General features: G+C 31.9%; 12 protein-coding genes across 12 annotated transcripts; 4 read left to right on the top strand and 8 right to left on the bottom strand.

Annotated features, from left to right (window-relative positions):
- Positions 1–118: 118 nt before the first annotated feature.
- On the bottom strand, positions 119–1,528 carry SHM2 (glycine hydroxymethyltransferase SHM2; the record flags this gene model as incomplete). Its single annotated transcript, XM_019183721.1, has 1 exon — positions 119–1,528. The coding sequence occupies one exon, from the start codon at positions 1,526–1,528 to the stop codon at positions 119–121; it is 1,410 nt and encodes a 469-aa protein (XP_019037443.1).
- A 703-nt stretch (positions 1,529–2,231) lies between these two features.
- Positions 2,232–3,383, bottom strand: AGX1 (alanine--glyoxylate transaminase; the record flags this gene model as incomplete). Its single annotated transcript, XM_019185056.1, has 1 exon — positions 2,232–3,383. The coding sequence occupies one exon, from the start codon at positions 3,381–3,383 to the stop codon at positions 2,232–2,234; it is 1,152 nt and encodes a 383-aa protein (XP_019037442.1).
- Positions 3,384–3,726: 343 nt separating this feature from the next.
- WICANDRAFT_34730 (J domain-containing protein) lies at positions 3,727–4,593 on the bottom strand (the record flags this gene model as incomplete). The annotated part of the gene is made up of 1 exon (XM_019182220.1): positions 3,727–4,593. The coding sequence occupies one exon, from the start codon at positions 4,591–4,593 to the stop codon at positions 3,727–3,729; it is 867 nt and encodes a 288-aa protein (XP_019037441.1).
- A 199-nt stretch (positions 4,594–4,792) lies between these two features.
- JLP2 (Jlp2p) lies at positions 4,793–5,504 on the top strand (the record flags this gene model as incomplete). Its single annotated transcript, XM_019182172.1, has 2 exons — positions 4,793–5,012; positions 5,062–5,504. 2 exons carry the CDS (start codon positions 4,793–4,795, stop codon positions 5,502–5,504), a joined length of 663 nt encoding a protein of 220 aa, XP_019037440.1.
- A 273-nt stretch (positions 5,505–5,777) lies between these two features.
- On the bottom strand, positions 5,778–6,023 carry COX12 (cytochrome c oxidase subunit VIb; the record flags this gene model as incomplete). The annotated part of the gene is made up of 1 exon (XM_019182207.1): positions 5,778–6,023. One exon carries the CDS (start codon positions 6,021–6,023, stop codon positions 5,778–5,780), a length of 246 nt encoding a protein of 81 aa, XP_019037439.1.
- A 478-nt stretch (positions 6,024–6,501) lies between these two features.
- On the top strand, positions 6,502–8,361 carry GRC3 (polynucleotide 5'-hydroxyl-kinase; the record flags this gene model as incomplete). The annotated part of the gene is made up of 1 exon (XM_019185055.1): positions 6,502–8,361. One exon carries the CDS (start codon positions 6,502–6,504, stop codon positions 8,359–8,361), a length of 1,860 nt encoding a protein of 619 aa, XP_019037438.1.
- Positions 8,362–8,450: 89 nt separating this feature from the next.
- RIX7 (putative AAA family ATPase RIX7) lies at positions 8,451–10,871 on the bottom strand (the record flags this gene model as incomplete). Its single annotated transcript, XM_019180895.1, has 2 exons — positions 8,451–10,270; positions 10,337–10,871. Coding segments are annotated over 2 exons (2,355 nt in total), but the record flags the coding sequence as incomplete, so codon positions are not given.
- Positions 10,872–11,560: 689 nt separating this feature from the next.
- On the bottom strand, positions 11,561–12,151 carry SEC72 (Sec63 complex subunit SEC72; the record flags this gene model as incomplete). Its single annotated transcript, XM_019182236.1, has 1 exon — positions 11,561–12,151. The coding sequence occupies one exon, from the start codon at positions 12,149–12,151 to the stop codon at positions 11,561–11,563; it is 591 nt and encodes a 196-aa protein (XP_019037436.1).
- Positions 12,152–12,626: 475 nt separating this feature from the next.
- GSP1 (Ran GTPase GSP1) lies at positions 12,627–13,588 on the bottom strand (the record flags this gene model as incomplete). Its single annotated transcript, XM_019182178.1, has 2 exons — positions 12,627–13,211; positions 13,529–13,588. 2 exons carry the CDS (start codon positions 13,586–13,588, stop codon positions 12,627–12,629), a joined length of 645 nt encoding a protein of 214 aa, XP_019037435.1.
- A 242-nt stretch (positions 13,589–13,830) lies between these two features.
- YHC1 (Yhc1p) lies at positions 13,831–15,150 on the bottom strand. The gene is made up of 3 exons (XM_019186501.1): positions 14,730–15,150; positions 14,579–14,665; positions 13,831–14,521 (listed from the first exon to the last, which is right to left on the bottom strand). The coding sequence occupies exons 1-3, from the start codon at positions 14,758–14,760 to the stop codon at positions 14,274–14,276; spliced, it is 366 nt and encodes a 121-aa protein (XP_019037434.1). The 5' UTR covers positions 14,761–15,150; the 3' UTR covers positions 13,831–14,273.
- On the top strand, positions 15,150–15,419 carry ATP14 (F1F0 ATP synthase subunit h; the record flags this gene model as incomplete). Its single annotated transcript, XM_019182212.1, has 1 exon — positions 15,150–15,419. A coding segment is annotated over one exon (270 nt), but the record flags the coding sequence as incomplete, so codon positions are not given.
- A 495-nt stretch (positions 15,420–15,914) lies between these two features.
- On the top strand, positions 15,915–17,057 carry WICANDRAFT_64365 (uncharacterized protein; the record flags this gene model as incomplete). The annotated part of the gene is made up of 1 exon (XM_019183720.1): positions 15,915–17,057. The coding sequence occupies one exon, from the start codon at positions 15,915–15,917 to the stop codon at positions 17,055–17,057; it is 1,143 nt and encodes a 380-aa protein (XP_019037432.1).
- Between the last annotated feature and the right edge of the window lie 55 nt (positions 17,058–17,112).

Here is a 17,112-nt window from a genome sequence, read left to right as displayed (position 1 = left end):
GTAGTAATCTTTAGCATTTACTATACAATTGAACATCTTAATTCACTAGCTCCATCTACCCAATTACTAAATTACTAAAAAGTATTTGGTTTTTCAGTTTTTTTTTTATTCTTTGAACTTAAACAGATAATGGGAATTCACCAGCCCATTCATAAATTTCATTTTTAATTTTGGTTAATTCATCAGAACCTTCAGCAATTTTAGCTTTGAAATCTTTTAATCTATTAGCTTCTTTTGGTAATTCACTTTGAACTTTCTTAGCATAGTTAACAGCCCAATCGATATAATGAACAATTTTTTTGAAATCTTCTTCACCTAAACCTCTAGTAGTCATAGCTGGAGCACCAATTCTAACACCACCTGGGACTAAAGCTGATTTATCACCTGGGATGGAGTTTTTATTCAAGGCAATGTTGATGTTTTCACAAACGGTTTCAATTCTAGCACCATCAATACCTTTATCTTTTAATGAAACTAAAACCATATGAGAATCAGTACCGTTTGAAACTAAATTATAGTTGAATTTAGTGAATTCTTCTTCCAAGGCTTTAGCATTTTTCAAAACTTGTTCTTGATATAATTTGAATTCAGGAGTAGCAGCTTGTTTTAAAGCAGTAGCTAAAGCAGTGATTGTATGGTTATGTGGACCACCTTGATGACCTGGGAAAACTGAGAAATTGATTGGGTTTTCTAAATCATATAAAACTTCTTTACCAGTTTTTGGGTTAATTGATCTAACACCTCTTCTGAAAAAGATCATAGCACCTCTTGGACCTCTTAATGATTTATGAGTAGTTGTGGTGACAATATCAGCATATTCAAATGGAGATGGGATAACACCAGCAGCAATTAAACCAGAGATATGGGCCATGTCAACAACTAAATAAGCACCAACTTTATCAGCAATTTCTCTCATTCTTTTATAATCAATTAATCTACAATAAGCAGAAGTACCAGCAACTAAAACTTTTGGTCTGAATAGAACAGCATTTTTCTCCAAAGTATCATAATCAATGATACCAGTTTCTAAATCGACTCTATAAGGCATAGTTTCGAAATAAGTTGAAACGGCTGAAATTTTTCTAGTATCAGTTTGATAACCATGAGATAAATGACCACCATGAGGTAAATCAAGACCCATTAATCTTTCATGAGGTTTCATAATAGCTTGATAAACTTGTAAATTAGCTGGGGAACCTGATAAAGTTTGAACATTAACCCCCCATTTATCAGAAGTTAAGTTAAAAGCTTTTAAAGCTCTTTCTTGACATAAAAGTTCAATTCTATCAATGTGTTCATTACCACCATAATATCTTGCACCTGGATAACCTTCTGAATATTTGTTACACATTGGGGTTCCTAAAGCGTCGAAAACAGCAGTGGAAGTGAAATTTTCTGAAGCAATTAAAACAATTGAATGTCTTTGACGTTCAATTTCATCTTTAATGATTGATTCAACTTCTGGATCGGTATCTTTTAAATGACCTTCGACTAATTGTCTGTGGGATTCTGGTAAAGCGTATGGCATTGTGAATAGAGTTGTCTTTGGGAATAGATGATGATACTCAAAGATGAAGTTGTTGTAATTGGGTGGTTTTGGATCTTTTTATAGAGGTTAAAATTTTTTTTCCTAACATCATGGATTCATCAATGTGCCAATTTACCCTCGTTGCGAAAACGATAAGATTCGAGCAACAGAGTCAAATTGGAACGATGAGAAGCAGCAGCGACAACGGCGTGGGTATGGTCACAGGAAATGGTGCGAGTAAGCCAGAGTCTGGGAGGAGTCAGAGTAGAGAGTATAGTATGGGAAATATTACGTAGGTAGTTTAATGAATTGTACCCATCATCTTGTAGAGATGCTCTCGTTGAAGATTCAGTGACTCAGCAAGGAACAGTGTGGTGTGTACCGGCATGTGTTAGAAAAAGAGTCTATTGGAAGGGAGTATAGAGTAGTAACTACAGAGTGATGGATAGCTAGTAGTAAATAATAGCATTGTAAGCCACTATCTAATTCATCTATAACTCAACATCTTGACTAGTTCTGAATTAATTCTTGATGATGATGACCTTGTACTACGCAATCATGACACGGGTTCAAATGACAGAGAAGTGTACCTAATCTAGATCATCATCAATTCGATATTGCAAGCTAATTTGGCTACACTGTAACTAAACAATAAAGTAGATAATATATCTGTTACTCATAAACCTCTGCACAGCAGGATTGCTTATGGAGCATAACCTAAATCAGTCAATGATTCCTTAATGATTTTAAAAGCTTTATCTAAATCACCTCTTGAATCATCAATAGCTGAAACACCCATATGACCAATTCTGAAATATTTATCTTTTAAATCTTTATGAATTCCACCAGCCAAGACAACACCTTTTTTATAAATCAATGGTAATAAATCACCACCTTTAACACCAGGTGGGAAATAAACTGCTGTTAATCCATTAGCTGAAACTTGTTCATTAACTGGAACTAATTTTAATCCAATTGAAGTTAAATTCTTCTTGAATTTTGTTGAAGTTTCTGCATGTTTAGCAAATCTTGAATCTAATGAAAAACCAGAGTCTAAAATCTCTTCTAACGAAGCTTTCAAAGCATTAACAGTTTGAATAGCTGGTGTGGCAAAATATGAAGGTTTACCTTGTTCATAATTATTCATAATTGGTAACCATTTTTTCAAAGATGCGAAGAAAGTTGATTGAACAGGTCTATTTTCAGCTTTTTTAATAGCTCTTTGAGATAAAAATCCAATTGATAAACCTGAAGGAACTCCAATGGCTTTTTGAGAAGCACTTAGAACATAATCTAACCCCCAATTGGAGAATTGAATATCTTCAACACCAACTGAACAAACACCATCAACAACAATTAAAGTTTCTGGGGAAACTTTTTTAACTAATTGAGAAATTTTACCAACATCTGAAACAACAGCAGTTGAAGTATCAACATGAGTGATTGTAATAACTTTATAACTCTTTTTGGATAATTGTTGTTCAATTTTATCAAATGGAACAACATCACCAGGTTCAGCACTCAAAACATCAACTTTACCACCATAAACTTTTAAACATTCAGCAAATGAATCAGAGAAAAACCCAGTAGATAAAACCAAAACGTCTTCATCAGGATAAACCAAATTCGAAGCAGTGATATCCCAACCTAAAGTCCCCGAGCCTGCAACAACAATTGCTTGATCTTTTGGATCATCAGATTTGAATAATTTTCTCAAGTCGATTAAAACTTTTTGGAAAATTGCAATGAATTCAGGAGAAGTATGAGCCAAGGATTGGATGGCTTGAGCTTGTCTGACCCTTTCAGAGACGATGATTGGGCCTGGGATTAGTAGTAAGTTTTCTTCACCTGACATTGTTGGTAATATTCTTGCAATTGATTAATTAGAAATGAAATCAAGTGAAATTGAATTGAAGGAGTCTTTTATATAGCAAATGTCAAGGTCAAAGCCGAAGAAAACCGCTTGTCCAATCCGAGTCATCGGATCGAAAACTGGGGGAGGTGGCACGTGAGAGAATGGCAGATTATACAATAGTGAATTAATGAATTACAATTTAATCATTAAATAGACAATTATTCATTATATGTGAATGTTGTATAGTTAGTACTATTGATATTAGATATTCACATTTCAATTCTCTCGTTGTTCCTTTTTTGTACAAGTCAATTAGAGTCTTGAACATCATCTATAATTTAAATCATTTCTTCCTGTTCATCATCTTTTGTTGTAATTTGGCAAACTCATCATCATTAATTTCATACTCTTTTCTTTTAGACCCAGTTATGCCATGTTTCTTTGTATTCTTTTTAGGTTTCTTCACTTTACTATTCTTTGCACCATATTTAGCTTCAAGATTTGATATCAAATCATCAATTCTTCCTGCATTTCTTTTTTGTATCAATTGTTTCAAATCATCTTCAGTATCTATCTTCTTGTCTTTTAATAACTCTTTTTGTAATTCTTCAGCTTCTTTGGATTCATCTTTTAATGATTTTAGTAAATTCTTGAATAGATTCTTCCTATTCTTTTGATAAATTTCCCAATTCTTAGTTGATTCAATGACACCATCATTAATCAATCCAGTTATTTTATTAAATAATCTTGATTCATCACCCCATGTAATTTCAGTATGAGGTATAGTTTCAAATAAATTCAAAAAATCACCATTATTCTCAAGCCACATCTCAATAATATCTTCCTCTTCATCAGAACTTCCCTGATATTCAGATTTATCCTTCATTATAGATTCTTGAGTAATTTCAGCTTTAATATTTGTAAAATATTCAAACCAATCAAATGATGCATCTGAATCAATCTCTTCTAATGAACCAGTCTTATCATATCTTGTTCTTTTATCAACATTGGATAAAATCATATGAGCAAATTGAATTTTTTCAAATTGTAATTTGGATTGAGCAATTTCATTATCAGTTTTATTGATTAATTTATCAGGATGGTGTAAAAGACATAGTTTCCTATACGATTTTTTTATATCTTGCTCCGTGGCACTTTGCGGGACTTGTAATGTTTCATAAGGGTTTAAATCTGGGAATGGGATAGTCATATTTGATAATTAATACGTTGGTTTGTTGATGGTAAAGCAAAAAAAAAAAAATTGTATTGTATTCTTTTTAACGTGTCTTGCGATTTGAAAAATCGTGTTTTTGCGGTGCGAACCGATGAGCATTTAGAATTTTGAACAACAAATTTTTGAATAGAAAGCAAACAAATTTTGGTGGATTAGATCATTTAAGTTGCATTTAATGGTTTATTATTTCAAATCTGTTGGTTCTGATGGTTCATTTGAATCGAATCCAAGATTCATTTATATGGGGAAGGATAAATATGAAAATGAGGATTTGATAAAGTATGGATTTGAAGAAGATGTTTGGTTTCATGTTGATAATCTAAGTTCTGCTCATGTTTACCTAAGATTGGAGATTGGTGAGAAATGGGATGAGATACCTGAAGGTTTATTAATAGGTTAGTATTTTATTAGTTCGTGGTAAAATGGTCCTAACAATGATTATAGATTGTGCACAATTAACTAAGGCAAATTCAATTGATGGTAATAAACGAGATAATATAACTATAATATATACTCCATGGGCCAATTTAAAGAAAACAAAAGGTATGGCTGATGGTGAAGTCTCTTTTAAAAACTCTAAAAAAGTTAAGAAAATTCATGTTCAATTTAGAGAAAACTCTATAATAAATAGATTGAAAAAAACAAGAGAAGAAATTAAAGGTAAAGAACATTTAATAGAGGCTAAAAATAATAGAGACAAAGAACATGTTTCTAATTTATTACAATTGAAATATCAAGAGAAATTACAACAAGAACAAGAAAAGAAAAGAATTGCAGAGGAGAAACATAGACAAGAAACTTTATATGATGATTTATGGGATGATAATGAAGTTAATAAAACTAGTAATCAAAAAAGAATGTATGATCCTGAAGAAGATTTTTGGTGATTCTACAAACTCTGAATTTCATTATTGAAAACTAATGTCATTAGAAAATAGTTTTTTGAAGTTTAATTTATGCTTTGTAATAAATATAAAACGATTTGTAAAAAAATGGACTGAGGTGGGGATAAACAGTGATAAATGTTGTATAATAATAATAGATTTTTATTTTTTTTGCTTTGAATATATTTGTGAATCTTTTTTTCAATTCAAGATTTGAATATAATACTCTGTTGGATTTTTTTTTTGAATATATGAACCTTTTTTGATTGAATTAAACTAATCACTCTTTAAATCAGCAGCAAAGTTACCAGCTTCCCTTTGAGCATCCCATTTTTCGACCCAATCAACAGGACATAAAGATGAATAAGTTTTAAAGAAAACTTTACATGGAGCAAAATCTTCACCTTTAGCATTAATACATTTGTGATAATCGACATATGATTGCCAGCAGTGTTTGGTTTGGTTTTGGTTTGGGAATCTGGCGTCGAAACCGACTGTTCTTAATGGGCTACCTTCGGACATTGTTGAATTGAGCTTGTTGTTGGTTGAAGAGAATTGAAGTGAATTAATTGATGATGATTATTGTAACGTTTGATTTTTTTGGCCTTGAAAAGGTGATTTTTTTTGGAACTTGTGATTGGCCCAGAGGCACGTGACTTTAGTGGGCAGAAACGAGAGTGTATAGTGGGAGTTGGCAGAGATTAATTGTATAACAGTGGTGATAATTATGGTAATAATCCAATTTGTAATATGTTAATTAATATTGATATTGATTTTAATATTCATAATCTCTTATGGCTCTATTCCAAAGAATTAATGTTCAGTTAGTGTTTATCTGATTTCAGTGAAAAATATCACGTGACCAGACATTGAAAAAGATATTCTCTATAGGAATAATCATCTTAATATTGTATTTACATCGAGTTTATTCACTTTAACGAAAGAATGTCCAGGAGTGGTGAGTATTATGAAATGAACATATTCAAACATCACTAACACCATGCTATCTCCAGCATTTGAAGCCCTGAAAATGGATAACCAACTCCCACTTTACGATCAAAACACATCAGATGAAGATGAAGAATTAGATGAAATAGATGCACCTGAACCACTCTTGGAAACTCCATTAATAAGGTCTCTCCCAGCTACTCCAATACCTCAAATACAAGAATCTAATTACATATCCTCAAATTTCATACCCACAGATGACAATATAATATACGGTGATGATTATGTGATATTTGGCTTGAGAAATAATCAAAATTTAATAATACGAGGTCAATTCAAATTAGATATACAAAGAGGTGCAATAACTATAAATAATGTGATTTATCATTCAAACACGCCAACTTTGAAATTCTTGAACCCTCAATCAAATGCATTACCTTTAATATCAGCTACACAAGTTGTTGATAGATCTAAAACATTAGACATTCAAACTACAGAAAATCAACATCTCTTCTCCTCAGATTATAAATCTGTTATCAAGATTTCAAATTTAAACACTGGACTAGAAGAAATTGGTCAAATTTGTCCATTGTTTAAAAATTTATTTTGGAATTTCAACAATAATTTTGCAAAAGAAGATTTAGATGGGTTGAGTGATTTTGAATTAGCATTTAATGGATATTCATTCTTCCCTATAATAAGACCTGATAATTCGGTTTCCATAATTAAATTCAAAAATTGGTTACCCCAAATTGAATCATTAACTTCGTTATATAAAGAAAATCAACTTTTGAAAATACTAGTCATTGGAAGTAAAAATTGTGGTAAATCAACTTTTTTAAGATTATTATTACAAAATTTACTAAGTGTTAACAATCAACTCCCTGTTAATATCTTGGATCTTGATCCTGGGCAAGCTGAATATTCATTACCAGATTCTGTATCCCTAAGTAAACTTGATGAATTTCAACATGGGAATCATTTATCATTAACTACACCATCTCATCAACATTCACACTATGTTGGATTCTCATCACCAAAAGATCAACCAATTAGATATAATTCACTTGTTTCAGACTTGATAAACAAATATAATTCAGACGGTTTGGTCAAAAATGAAAGTTTATTGATAAATACACCAGGTTGGATAAAAGGTTATGGAACTGAATTAACAAATTCATTAATCTCCAAAATAAACCCAACTCATATCATATATTTAAATCCTGGGTCTTTAGAACTTGATGAATTATCAATTAAAGGTCCTGAATTGATTCCGTTATTAGGAAATTATCAAACTTCATCATCTAATGCATCAAAATATTCATCTTCACAATTAAGAATATTGAAAATTCTTTCATATTTGCATAAACAAGAAAACTTTAAATTTGATTTCAAGCCTTTATTATTTTCACCACCTTTACAAGTTAGCTACGGTAATAATGGTATTAAAGGGATCTCTGTTTTAGGACTTTCTGAAATTCATAAAGATGATGTTAAAGATATCTTGGAGGGAACAATCGTGGCAATTCACACTATAACTAGAGAAAATCTTGATGAGTTAAATTTTACAAATATTGAAAATATCCCAATAATTGACTCATCAGAACTTGTAAAGAAAATAGCACCAGAACAGTTATCACTCAAATCATTAGCATTAATTCATTCAATAGATGAAAAAAACAAACTGATCAACCTTTATACACCACCTTTTGCAAATTTGAACAAATCAGATGATGAAGAATATATTTTAATAAGAGGTCGAACAGAAGTACCAATATGGGAATTAGCATCGAACCCAATCTTGAAACATTTTAAAAAACATGATTTACCATTCATCACTTTTGAAAAAAACAGTACTCATGATAAAGTTTGGAAAGTTAGAAAAAATGTACATAGAAGAGGACAGCAATAGAAATAGCATACTACATTAATTTTTGTATTAATTAATTTAATTATTTCACATATAGTCTATTCGTCAGCTTTAGAATCATTAGTATTCTCTGATGTCAATGACCACCCCATTTTCTTGTTCAATCTATCATATTTAGCACGATCTCTATCATTGACACTAGGCTTAACACTATTCAAAGCTTTTTCAAAATCTTCACTAGACACAATGATTTCATCACCAACTTCATCTTCATCATCAACCATCATATCATGATCACCATCAACTTGACTATTACCACCACTTTTGAAAAATTTTCTCTTTAATGCAATAACACCAGCTTCTCTAATCAATGCAGATAAATCAGCACCTGAGAAATTTCTACATCTTTCATCATGTGCAATCACTGAAAGATCAATTACTGGATCTAGTGGAGTCTTGTTGACATGTATAACAGTTTTCAAAATTTCTAATCTTTCTGAAGCATTTGGTAATTCAATAAATAATGTTTTATCCAATCTACCTGGTCTCAACATTGCTGGATCAATCATATCTGGTCTATTTGTAGCACCAATGACAAAGATCCCCTTACGATCATTCAACCCATCCAATTCTGTTAATAACGTATTAACAACTCTTGAAGAACTCTCAGATAATGATGAATCTCTTCTTGGCACTAAGGCATCCAATTCATCGAAGAATATAACACAGGGAACAGAGGCTCTAGCCCTAGTGAAAACTTGACGAATTGCCTTTTCGGATTCACCAACATATTTATTCAACAATTCTGGACCTTTAATACTTATGAAATTTGCTCTTGATTCATTAGCAACTGCCTTGGCTAATAACGTTTTACCACAACCCGGTGGCCCCCACATCAATACACCTGCTGGGGCATGAATACCAACTTTTTCATATATACCTGGGTTTCTAATCGGTTGAACAATAGCCATGTTCAATTCGATTCTAATATGTGTTAGCGCACCAACGCTTTCCCATGTAACATCTGGAACTGTGGCAAATCCTTCCCTTTTAGCTGTTGGTTGAATAGTAGGTAATGCTGTTAAAAAATCTTCATATGTGATGGCTAATGGTGCCAATTGTTCTAAAGTTAATGGAGATGGATGTTTTAATAAAAATTGTTGAATAGTGGACATTTTCAATAAACTTTCAGTATCAACACCTTCAACTGGAATATCATCATCAGATAGTGTATTGGAAATTCTCTTGATTGCACAAATACCTGCTGCTGCTGTTAATGCTTTTAGATCAGCACCTACATAACCTGGTGTCATTTTAGCTAATGTTTGGAAATTCAATTCACCATCAGTTTTCAATGTTGCAGTCATTTTTTTCAATATGTGGTATCTTGAAGCTTCATTTGGAACATTTAGACAAATTTCTCTATCAAATCTACCAGCTCTTCTTAATGCAGGATCTAAAGAATCTGGTCTATTAGTAGCACCAATAATAATAACCGGTGCACCATTTGTCTTGTCTATACTTAACTCATCAATACATGTCAGCATTTGAGCAACTATTCTTCTTTCCATTTCTCTTTGAGCACCTTCCCTCTTGGGAGTAATTGCATCAATTTCATCGAAAAATATAATACAAGGGGCAAGAGTTTTAGCTTCTTCAAATAATTCACGAATTTTTTTCTCACTTTCACCAGACATCCCACTAACAACAGATGGTGCTGAAATATTTATGAATGGGACTTTTAAATCACCGGCTAATGCATTGGCAATTGTGGTTTTACCACAACCTGGAGGTCCATGTAATAACACACCTCTTGGAGGTTCAACACCTGTTGTTGAATAGATTTCTGGATGTAAAATTGGCATACCAACAAGTTCCATCAATTGTGTAACTACATCATCCATACCACCCATTTGAGATAATGAAGAAGTTGGAGGAGTTCTATCTTTTTCTACTTGCAAGTTAGTTAGTTATGATTCCAAAATGGAGAGAAAAAAAACATTATCACAAAACGTACCTTTTTGTCTTTTTGATGGTCTTGAAGAATCTTTTGATCTTTTTTTAGATTTTTTCACTTCTTTACTTGAACCATCAACTTGTTCAACGATTTCAGTTTCAGGTTCTTCCTTTTCTGTATCATTTGGGGTATCATTAGTTTCTTTCTTAGTGCCCCACAAGCTTACAACACTTTTATTAAAAGTATTTGAATCTTTAACATCCATCAAATCATCAACATTTACACCTTCAAATTCACTATCTTCCTCAGGTTCATCACCTTTAAAACTTTGCATCTCAATAGCTTCTTCTGTTCGTATATCTTTCAAAACTTTATCCAAAGTCTTTTCCAATAAAACTTTCTTCACTCTTTGCAAAGATAAATCCTTTTGTTGACAATATAGTAAGATCTCACCAACTCTTAGATCTTTAGCTAATGCAATATTTCCAAATTCATCTTCATTTTCTTCAGTATTGTTTCTCTTGTTCTCTTCGGTCTTTTCATCCAAGAGTCTATAGATCAGGTTTTTTAATTTATCATCTAATGACTGTGATAGAGCATTCTTCTTTCTTGGAGGCTTCACTTTCACCATCTTGTAGCAACCCTGGAAGGTCTTGTTACTTTGTAATTTGATTGGTATTTATTTATTTACACCTCCGATGAGCTTGAAAAAAAAATTGTACACATTGATGACTAAGCTCCAATCTGAGATTGACACGTACACATTGACAGATACAATCATCGCTTTAAAATTCAAGCTATAAACTCTTAATCTCTGCTTTCAATATTAGATACAATTTGCTCCATGTTATTAGAGCTAGACCTTTGTTTATACTCGCTGTACAGCGGTCACCAAAAACAATGAGCTCATACCATCTGCTCAGGGATGAAATTCAACGTCTGATTGAACTCATCAAGCCCACGCAAAATTTGCTTGAAATACACCAAACCCATTGACTAAAAATCTTTACCTTTATATGATATCTACAATAGAAAAAGAAAGAAATTTTATGTTTTTCTGATTGAATAAGTGACGGTTAATGTCACAAAATTTTATCTTGCAGTTTTATGTAATTGAGATATGCTTCTCAATTAATTATATATTGATTTTATCCACTCAAGCCTTACTGAAAAAAGTGGAGGATCAATAGCCATATTTCCATCCAAGAAGTTAACGACTACATGTGAAACTCCTAGAAAACCACACTGAAACCTCTTATTTCCATTATCTTACACACCACACACTCATAAATCACCACATTCCATAGCAATAGCTTTATTCACATTATTCAATTGTTCTTTCAATCTTGGGTCATTTTCAGCAAAGCATAATCCTCTTTCCAAATCAACTTTAGCTTGTTGTAATCTACCTAAATTAAAAGCAGCAACGGATCTTCTCAAGAAATTCTCAGGTGTAGTAACTTGAGTCCCCAACAACATATCCACATCGTTATAAGCTTCCGCCCATTGTTTATTCATGATGTAAGCGTCACATCTCACAGCCAAGATACTGTTTAATTCTTGTAATTGTACTGCAAATGCTTCCCATCTTGATCTTCTACTAGCCATCTCTATGGCAAGACTTAATTGTTTAATAGCTTCTGGGAATTTTCTTTTTTTAAGAGCTTCAACACCTGATGTGACTAGTTTTTTAATCATTGGAGATAATTGTTTTGATGGCTCTGGAGATTCTGGGATTTCTGAATTTGTTGATATTAAATCTTTAGCTAATCTGTTCAATTGATCAATTTCTTCTTGTAGTTCTTTATCTTCAGCAGCTGTTTCTTCGATAGATACCAGTTTTGAGACTGGATCGTATATTATTGGGAGGGACATATTGTATGATTGGTGAGGTTTTGTATGACTTTGATAAGTCCTCTTGTGTTGTATTTGATGATGCTTTCAATCGTTGTTCCAGGTTGAAGATTGACTTTTCAATTCGTGTTCATTTTTTGACAAATTCGCGAATCAAAAAAAGATGAAAAACACTCAAATTAGGAAATAAATGAAGAAGGTATAAACATCGTCAATGAGAAACCATGAAATCCCACAAATGAATAAAGTTTTTTCGTTGTTATGTGTTATATGTAGGAAGAGATAACTCCTTATTAAATTTGGTTATGAATAAGTTGTATCAGATTTGAAATCTCATGCTTTTTAATAGTTTCTACAATAACCATATTTAAATAAAGCAAGAATCAATCAAAACTCTTCTTTTTAACAAAAGACGATGTGCTAATAGTATATATTAAGATAAAAAAACATAAAAACTTGTAATTCTTTGTAATGAGAAAGTGTTAATGCCATTCATCTATAAATCAGCATCATCTTCATCTGGTAATGGTAATGCAGTAGCTTGATCCATTTCTTGTTGGTATTGTTGCATCAAGTTAGCATCAACTTGAACTTCTGGTGGAGCTAAAGCTGGTGAAGCAACAAATTCTAATTGTGGGTTACCAACTAATTTTCTAGCTAACCATAAGAATGGTTTTTCAAAGTTATAGTTTGATTTAGCTGAGATATCATAATATTGTAAGTTCTTCTTACGGTGGAAAGTGATGGTTTTAGCTTTAACTTTACGTTCTTTAACATCAACTTTGTTACCACATAAGACAATTGGAATGTTTTCACAAACACGCACTAAATCTCTGTGCCAGTTTGGAACATTTTTGTAAGTAATACGGGAAGTAACATCAAACATAATGATACCACATTGACCGTTAATATAGTAACCATCTCTTAAACCACCAAATTTTTCTTGACCAGCAGTATCCCAGACATCGAATTTGATTTCACCGTAGTTAGTGAAGAAAGCTAATGGATGGACTTCAACACCTAAAGTAGCAATATATTTTTTTTCGAATTCACCAGTTAAATGACGCTTAACGAAAGTGGTCTAAAAGAATTGTTAGTATTCGATTCAATCAATTGGTTTACCTCATAAAAGTTTCTCAAGAGTGGAAGCGCTATGGTGGATTGTTGCTGAATCGTCCATTAATTTTAGTTCAGATCTTGCGAAAGATCAACATAGAAATGGACAACGAAAACAATCAATGCAATCCTAATAAGCTCCAAATCTTTCATCAAATGAATTTCTTCTTATGACTGAACTTGAATCACTTGAAACATTCCAAGTATGCCCGAGCTTGAATCCAGTGGAAAACTCTTTCGATCCAAAAAGGTAAACAACAATAAATCATCAAATCAACTTACTTTACCGGTACCACCATCACCAACAAGGACTAATTTAAAAGTTGGAACTTCTTGAGCCATTTTGTCTAATCAAACTTGTATCAATTTCTTTTATGGGTAACAAATACAAATTGTTGTTGTACTTGTAAAAGTTGATGTTGTTTGTTAAAAATGTTGTTCTCTTTTTGAAAAGGGATGTTTGCAAAATTTCAAAAATCAAATCAAATAGAAAAAAAAAATTGCCATCGAAAATTTTTTTGTTGTTTTGGAAAAACAGAGGAAAATTGCCAGGGAAACGAGAGTAAGTCACGTGTTGGTCATGTGATTAAAATTCTAAAGCATCATTAATTTCATTATATTTGAAAGTGATTTTAATAGTTGAAGAGTGTTTATTGTAATTTTTTAGTTGATATTTACTAGTGGTTTGATAGAGAGAATGTTTCATGTTTTTGTTGTAAGGTATTGGTGGAATTCACGATCTTTGGTCAGATGAGTAGTCTACTAAACGAGAATCAACATGATCTAGTGATAAAGATACGGATTACTAGATCCATGAAGCTATTCAAGATTATTTGTATGATCATTAAGACGAATCAAATATTCGTGTCTCTTCAAAACAAGTGAATCAACAACTCAGATAATCGCAATTCACTGACACCTTTCTGTATAGTTGTTAATAAAATACACAACAGCTACATACTCCATTCAGATAAATAATGTTCATTAGCCAAATCATTAGAATAACTCACCCTCACTCTCAACCATCTTAGTTCACTGTCTTCAATATATTCCCCAGTAATTCTTTTTCATCTTTAACATCATGTAAAACTTTTGGAGGAGGACCAGGCAAATTGGGTAGTGTAGGAGGAGGCGGCAACGTTTTCGTCTCTGCTAGTCTATAAAGATCAAGGGGTTGTTTGGACTCTGATCCAGGTATTCCTCTGTATAGTTTATCTGTTGTTATTTCAAAAGGTAGATTATTTGGATTCCATATTCCTAGTTTTTTAGCTTCCTCTGTAGCCAATTGTTAGTATTCCCCCACAAGACAACTATATCAAACAGTCCACATACCTTCATAGTAGTCACAAACAAACTTGACATGGTTCTTACCAGTCAAATGGTTCTTACGAACACTTGTGGCATCATGTGTCAAATAAGCTAAGTCCGTGTTAGTAACTTGACCAACCAATTCACTTTCCCGCTAAAAAAAAGAATCACTCACATTTACAGTAATCACAATAAAACCTCACCATTATTTCACTTCCAAAATCCTATTCACACCAAAGTTTTCCTCACTGATTAACTACTCAAATGTTTATAAACTAAACCCATTTTCTTCACGAGCCAATGAAAATTTCCAATTGGGAGATCCGGGAATACCTTGACCGGAATTGCAAATTGGTGAATTTTGAAAAAAACCACCAAAGAAAATGGGAAAACCCCCTTTGTGAAGAGAAGAGTATTGAGAAGATAGCTTCAATTATAAATATTCATTTCAAATTCAAAGATGTTGTCACAATTAGTCAAACGTGGTTTAGTCCAAAGAGTCTCTGTCCGTTCATTCTCTGCTATGCCAGCTAGAAGAAGTAAGTTATGATGAGTGAAAGACACACCCAAGTAAGATATTAACAATTGATTTATAGATGTCATTCAAGATTTATATGTCAAAGAATTGAAAGGTTTCAAGGCAACTCCATTAACTGCTGCCGATGCTGAAGGTTCAGTTAAACCATGGAGAGCTCCAGCTGCTCCAAAAGTTCCAGGTTTAGAAGCTGATGCCACTACTCAATTATCAGACTATGAAAGTGCTCCTGTTGAAGTTAACTCTGCTCCAGCCGGTGAAGCTGCTAGTGAATCTGGTGCTGATGATTGGTTTGTTTTAGAAGAAGAAGTTGAAGAAACTCATCATTAGATTTAAGGGAAGAAAGAAAGAGAGAGAGAGAGAAAAGGGTGACAAATAGGTTGTTTTTGCATAAAGACGGAGTGGAAAAAGAAGGGAGATATTAATGTTGCAGTTTGTGTTTTAAATTTTGTGAATTGTCATTAGTATTTCTTCTTAATTGATGATACACATTTAAATTTTTTACTGTTTATTACTAGATCAAGGATTTTATATTTGAAAAGAAAACAATTACTATACATAATTTCAACAAAAAAAAGAACAAAAATTAACAAATTTACGGGATCAAGAATTGAAGTTCTTGATTAATTTTTATGAATTGAATTTAAACGTAGTTTTATACGTAATTTCTTTGTACGATTGATAAAAATCTCGAGTTCTGGAAAGGGATAATTTCCCAAATCGGATGTTTTTGATATTTTTGTTTTTTGATCGTGAATCAAGATTTGTTTACACTTTTTCGAAAACAATAAAGTTATCCAAAGCAGAGAGATCAAAAAGGACAAGATGGTTGATGTTGATTCTATTAAAAGAGCTTCTGAGCTGGTGAATTCCATATTGTTTGCTAAAGGGTTTTTTGAAGAAGGTTCCACTCATGATAAGCTTTTATTCAAATCAATAAATAACGAACAGTTAACTAATGAAGAACAAATTCAAGAGAATGACAAACTTACGATTAATACGATCTATGCATTAATACAGAACTATGATAAATCCAAACAGGAGAGAAGTTTCTTATTGGAGCAGTTGAATGATAAAAAAGAGATCATAACTCATTATGAAGCTTCTAGTAGAGAGTTGAATTCAAAGAATGATTACTTAACAAGATTGAATAATAAACAACAAAACGAAATACAATTCTTGAAACAACAGTTAAAGAATATGAAACATGATAAATCGTTACAAGATAGAAATTTACAAAATGAAAAACATATCAATTTATCAATAAAGACAAAATTTGAAATTGAGATTAAAAGGAAAACAATAATGATTAATCAATTACAAGATAAGTTATTAACTAGACATAAGAAGTTCCAGAATGTTATTGAGGGGAATAATGCAAGTTTCACAGAAAGATATCAAGATGGGAACAATGGGAATAGTGGTACCATAATGGATCAAGAATTAGAAAAAATGATGATTAACCTAAGTAATTTAATAACAAACCTAACATTACAAAATGATCAAAATATTAAATTCATAAATTATTTGACAAACTATTTAACAATATTGAGTGATTATTTAATTAGAAGGTTAGATGAAGATCAAACAAATAATGATCAAATGATTGCATTACCACCAACTCCAAAATTTTATTATGAAAATTTCCAAGATTCTCAACAACAACAGCAAAATGATGAAATCAGTACCAAAATTAGTCATATAATAGATTCCAAAAAACTTCAATCAACCACATTCATAAATTTAGAAAAATTTTATGAATTGATAATCAATGACACGACAAGTTATAGTAATAATAATTCTCATCAATATAAATCAAGATCATCAATTGGAATAACAAATAACGATTCAAATCAAGTGCATCAATTACAACAAGAAATTGAAATGTTGAATAAGAATTTGAATATAGCTATTGAGACTAATGAAAAATGGAGTAAGAAGTTCCATGATTTGGAAAAGCAAAAATGATAGACATGATTGAAATGAGTGATTTGAACAGTGTTGTTTGGGTAAATAGATCGTG

The sequence above is a fragment of the Wickerhamomyces anomalus genome (genome assembly GCF_001661255.1).
Source record: "Wickerhamomyces anomalus NRRL Y-366-8 unplaced genomic scaffold WICANscaffold_5, whole genome shotgun sequence".
Lineage (NCBI taxonomy): Eukaryota > Fungi > Ascomycota > Saccharomycetes > Phaffomycetales > Wickerhamomycetaceae > Hansenula > Hansenula anomala.
Note: the sequence above shows the minus strand (reverse complement) of the source record. Positions and strands in the feature narration are given on the sequence as shown.

Bases quoted from the DNA above. Each gene is read 5' to 3' on its own strand.
- YHC1 (XM_019186501.1), bottom strand. From the start codon at position 14,760: ATGGTGAGGTTTTATTGTGATTACTGTAAAT. The intron at 14,666-14,729 runs GTGAGTGATTCT...ACACGGACTTAG, and splicing joins TTATTGTGATTACTGTAAAT to CTTATTTGACACATGATGCC. The intron at 14,522-14,578 runs GTATGTGGACTG...AATTGGCTACAG, and splicing joins TGTTTGTGACTACTATGAAG to AGGAAGCTAAAAAACTAGGA.